At 41.4% G+C, this 5,153-nt stretch overlaps 1 protein-coding gene across 2 annotated transcripts; it reads right to left on the reverse strand.

Moving 5' to 3' along the window:
- Positions 1 to 443: 443 nt before the first annotated feature.
- On the reverse strand, positions 444 to 4,683 carry LOC112254565 (cyclin-dependent kinase inhibitor 1C). Of its 2 annotated transcripts, XM_024427261.2 has the most exons (3): positions 4,524 to 4,683; positions 2,450 to 2,952; positions 444 to 2,324 (listed from the first exon to the last, which is right to left on the reverse strand). In XM_024427261.2, the coding sequence occupies exons 1-2, from the start codon at positions 4,524 to 4,526 to the stop codon at positions 2,494 to 2,496; spliced, it is 462 nt and encodes a 153-aa protein (XP_024283029.1). In that variant the 5' UTR covers positions 4,527 to 4,683; the 3' UTR covers positions 444 to 2,324; positions 2,450 to 2,493. The 2 variants fall into 2 exon arrangements, with proteins under 2 accessions (XP_024283029.1, XP_024283028.1); XM_024427260.2 differs by having other exon boundaries at positions 444 to 2,952.
- Positions 4,684 to 5,153: the final 470 nt, after the last annotated feature.

Raw genomic sequence — 5,153 nt, forward strand, 5'->3', positions numbered from 1 at the left:
GTTTCATCAGCTGTCTGGGTTGCTGGTCTTAGATGATCACAAAAATGAAGAAGCCGGATGTGGAGGTCCTGAGCGAGCATGGTTACACATGGTCTGCGGTTTTGAGGCCAGTTGGACGTACTGCCAAACAACGTTGGAGGTGGATTATGGTAGAGAAATGAACATTAAATTCTCTGGCAACAGCTCTGGTGGACTTTCCTGCAGTAGTCAGCATGACAATTACATGCTCCCTCAAAACTTGAGACATCTGTGACATTGTGTTGTGTGAAAAAACTGCACCTTTTAGAGTGTCCTTTTATTGTCCCCAGCACAAGGCTCACCTGTGTAATGATCATGCTGTTTAATCAGCTTCTTGATATGCCACACCTATCAGGTGGATGGATTATCTTGGCAAAGGAGAAATGCTCACTAGCAGGGATCTAAACACATTTGTGCACAAAATCTGAGAGAAATACAGAGATCTTTTATTTCAGCACATGAAACATGGAACCAGCACTTTTACATGTTGCATTGATATTTTTGTTCAGTATAAATATGGTTCCATAGAACTACGATCTGTATTACATAAATATTTTGTTTGATTTCAGAATCGATGCCTGACTGAGGTGGAGAGAAACATTTTTATAAATATTGTTTACTTATCTTCAGGTCAAAAGATTTTCATGACACCCAGAGGTGAAACAATAAATGTACTTTAGGATAATATATACATACTGTATTTATAAAAAATACAAAAAATCTAATAACCAATTACACATATCTACCTTATTTCACAATAAATAATATTTTAGTTGTAGCTTTGAACATAAACCCTATGTAGGACTTGTGCACCAACATCTATAAACACAAATGCATTTTTTGGTGTAATGCATGTTCTAAGCAGAATATCAGGGTCTGTGAAGCTATTAGTTTAGTTTGGAAGAATTGTCATGACAGATACGTGTCTAACCCCCATTCAAATTACCAATAGCAGAAGGATCAGCCATCATAACAAAAAATAACCGTGGTCCGTGATGGACCTTAGTTTGAGGCAGATAAAAACAATTAATGCGTATTTTACTGCACTTACACTTGGCTGTAGCTTACTCTAAAATAGCTATGTGTTTTTGAGGAATCAATTTCCCTGTTTAGATTAAAATACCATACATGCACTTGACTAATTTGAGTCTCTTGATGCACCTGCTGTGGGCTAAATTAAAAATATTGAGCAATACTGAAAGAAAACATAGATCTCTGATACTATTCAAAGGAAACTTTCATGTCTGGCCTTGTGTTCAGAAAAGCATGAAAGAGCATTGGGGAGGTACCCATCAACAAATTCCCAGGAGTATTATAGCAAAATGCCCCAGTTAGATAGAAGGTGGGGGACATTGGTGACATTTCCTATATAGGAATTTGCAATATAAGCATAACAGTCTTATTCATTACGGTACTCTTCCACTAGTTTCCTATAAGTACATGTTGAGATTTCAAAAATTTACACAATATGTACAAAAATATATACTTTGGGCAGGAAGTGCTTGCAAAAGACAGACAATAACATGATTCTGGCGCTCTTCACAAGAAATACAGCATAATGAAAAAACATGAAATAAAATAACATCAATCAATACATTTGGACATATGAACCAGAAATACTTTGTAAAAAGCTATTGTGTTGTTGGGGTCATTTTTCAATCCTCTCAATGTGACAGTATATTGTAGTAGATTCAACCTCTACCATAAACAGTATGTTTTCATAATTTCAAGATGTCATCAAGACAAGAGGGGTTAAGGGAAGACCCAGAGGCAGGGCTTTGATTGGTCCATTTCAGTGCTGTGGAATGTCAGACAGGAACTTACCTGTCCAGACAGTAAGCTCTTATAGCAAAAGTCCCCTTTACACCAAAAGGTCATAGGGTTTTAGAGGATGTCCTTACATGACTCACAAATGAACATGGATGCATCATTTGTACCGCTTGAATGTCCCTCCCTTACCACAGGAAGAACACAAGCCCCCTTACATTGAAATCATCAGTACATCGGTTAACCATACATGGATCTCATTTATTTATTTTTACAGTATGTATTGGTAATGGATGCAATAAAAGAGGTTGTTTAATTTCCCCCTGCATTTGTCTAGAGTATTGGTTATGTATTCCTCCAGGTAAGTATCCACTCTATGTGTCCAGTGTCTGTGCAGTGTGTGGGTTCCTGCGAGAAGTAGTGTTTGCTGTGGTTCTGTCCCGACTGTTGGCTCCCTGGCAGCTGTGACTGTGTGCCCTGAAATCACTGGCCTGACTTACACTGCGTACCCACCACTCTCTTCTTGGCTTGGTAGAAATCTGCAGAGACAGAAACCAATAGAGGCCTTGTCAGCATTGGACTTCGTATTCAAAACGGAATTTTAAAGTAAACCAGCAGTTCAACCCTACCAACTTATAACCCATCCCCAAAAACCAACCCCTACATCCACACACGACACCAACGCTCCTGCCTGTGAGGTTGGTCTGTTTAGTCTTCGGTCTGTTTCGTCGTCAGTCTGTTTTCATTGTGGTTCGTGTTCTCCTTCTTGTCTGGTGTTTTCTCCAGATTCTGGTGGTTGGCTACGCACTTCTCAGGGGTGCAAGGGATATTCTCCTTGCCACGGTGCAATGGCCCTGCCCTGACCCTCCCTGTGATGGCCACCAGGCCTCCCTCCCTCTGACCCAAAAGGCAGGGTTGGTAGAGGAGAGGCAGCTTGGTGCTTAGAACCCCCTCCCACTGGAAGTCTCCCCCAGCCAGAGGCTTCTCTGACAGGAAATCAAAGCCCCAGCGGTGGCAGGCGTCCTCCAGGTCTCTGCGCAAGGCATTCTGGTACTCCTGCTGCAGCTGCTCATGGTCCACTGGGCCAAACAGGTTCCGTCTGGCAGGACCTTTCCCCAGGGAGCTCAGAATCCACTTAGAACTGGCCATGGTTGTTCTGCTTCTACACTGCAGGGGACAAAGGGAGAGAACAGCATGGTTATTTAAGTATACGGATATCTACTTTTTATTTTAATGTTTTACCTTTATTTAACTAGGCAAGTCAGTTAAGAACAAATTCATATTTTCAATGACAGCCTAGGAACAGTGGGTTAACTGCCTGTTCAGGTGCAGAACAACAGCTTTGTACCTTGTCAGCTCGGGGGTTTGAACTTGCAACCTTCTGGTTACTAGTCCAACACTCTAACCAGTAGGCACAGAGCACAGCAAGAGCAAACAGTAATGTCATCAATAAGATCATGTAAAAAGATCTCATGTCAAACCTGATCTACACTACATGACCATTATTTACACTACATTTACACTACATGACCATTATTTACACTACATTTACACTACATGGCCATTATTTACACTACAAGGCCAAAAGCTCGTCCAACATCTCATTCCCCCCTCCCCTTCTTTGCTGCTATAACAGCCTCAACTCTTCTGGGAAGGCTTTCCACAAGATGTTGGAGCACTGCTGCAGGGACTTGCTTCCATTCAGCCACAAGAGCATTAGTGAGGTCCGGCACTGCAGTTAGGCCTGGCTCGCAGTCAGTGTTCCAATTCATCACAAAGGTGTCCGATGAGGGGCTCTGTGCTTCAGCACTCGGCGGTCCCGTTCTGTGAGCTTGTTTGGCCTACTACTTTGCGGCTGAGCCTTGTTGCTCCCACCTTTCCGTTTCCACCTCACAATAACACTACTAGTGTTACAGCCCGGGCGCGAACCAGGGACCCTCTGCAAACATCAACAACTGACACCCACGAAGCATCGTTACCCATCGCTCCACAAAAGCCGTGGCCCCTGCAGAGCAGGGTCTCAGAGCAAGTGACGTCACCGATTGAAACGATATTTAGCGCGAACACGGCTAACTAGCTAGCCATTTCACATCCGTTGTTGACCTCCTCCTTTTCCGTAGCAACCAGTGATCCGGGTCAACAGCATCAATGTAACAGTGTACCTTTAGACCGTCCCCTCGCCGATACCCGGGCGCGATCCAGGGACCCTCTGCACACATCAACAACAGTCACCCTCGAAGCATCCTTACCCATCGCTCCACAAATTTGAAGGGGTGTCCATATACTTTTGTAAATACAGTGTACATTGTTTGAGTTGACCGTTTATTGAAATATCCTTAGTATGTGACACAAGTCCATTTCTTGTGTCTTCTACTCTATAGAATAGCATATCTAAAAGTGCTTAAGTTAGATTTTTTTTTAAATGTTTCACTTCAATCAGATGCCTCTGAACTTGTGAACAAAGGTAAATATGATAGATTATTGCTATGTAAGACCAAGACTGTTTCTCTCAGATTTAAACATCAACAACTACGGTAGCAACCCAATTAAATTATCTTAAATCGGCCTATCATATCACCCACAATCAAACTGAAACAAATATTAGTAAATGGCATCAATAAATCAGATATTCCAATAACAACCCAATATCACACCATAATCACTGAAACGCTACTAGCTAATGCAACAAGATGTAAGAAGTTGTATAGCTAGCCTTCCCCAACCAATAAAGAACTTACCATTTATGCACAAGTAAATCTCTCTCAAAATCCCAACTGTACACTTCATCAGTGTAAAGGAGGAACTGGACTGTGTGTTCAGGATGCTGCAGTTCTATTTAACTGCTTGCCATCAGACTATGATTCATAAAGCCCTCCTACTGTCCTGATCTAGTACAGTACATGCCTGGGCAAACCTCTACAGCGACATGTAAAGACAAGTCCCGGACGTCAACTCTTGTGGCTATAGTACTACATATAACCACTAGGTGCCAGTGTTAACCCATTACTTTTGTTTTTGACAAACAAAATACAGAGATCCACAAGCACTTTTTGAATGTGCAAAATGCACATTCCACAGTTGTAAATGTTTCTGAACATTTGCTCACACATCGTTCTATATTTGTTAAAATGTTCGCTTTATTTGTGAGCTATATTGAATACATATACAGATCAAGGTTTAATTGGTGAAATATTTTTACACATTTACAGATCCTATTTTATTTACTAAATATATTCATAGATCATAGTTTCATTTGTGAATCATGTTGAATATACGCACAGATAATGATAGACATTTACAGATTAAAGAAAATAAATCTCACGCCAAACTAGCTTCGTGAAAACTTGTCTGATGTCAGGCAACAATGC

The sequence above is a fragment of the Oncorhynchus tshawytscha genome, linkage group LG07, assembly GCF_018296145.1.
Source record: "Oncorhynchus tshawytscha isolate Ot180627B linkage group LG07, Otsh_v2.0, whole genome shotgun sequence".
In the NCBI taxonomy this organism is placed as follows: Eukaryota; Metazoa; Chordata; class Actinopteri; order Salmoniformes; family Salmonidae; genus Oncorhynchus; species Oncorhynchus tshawytscha.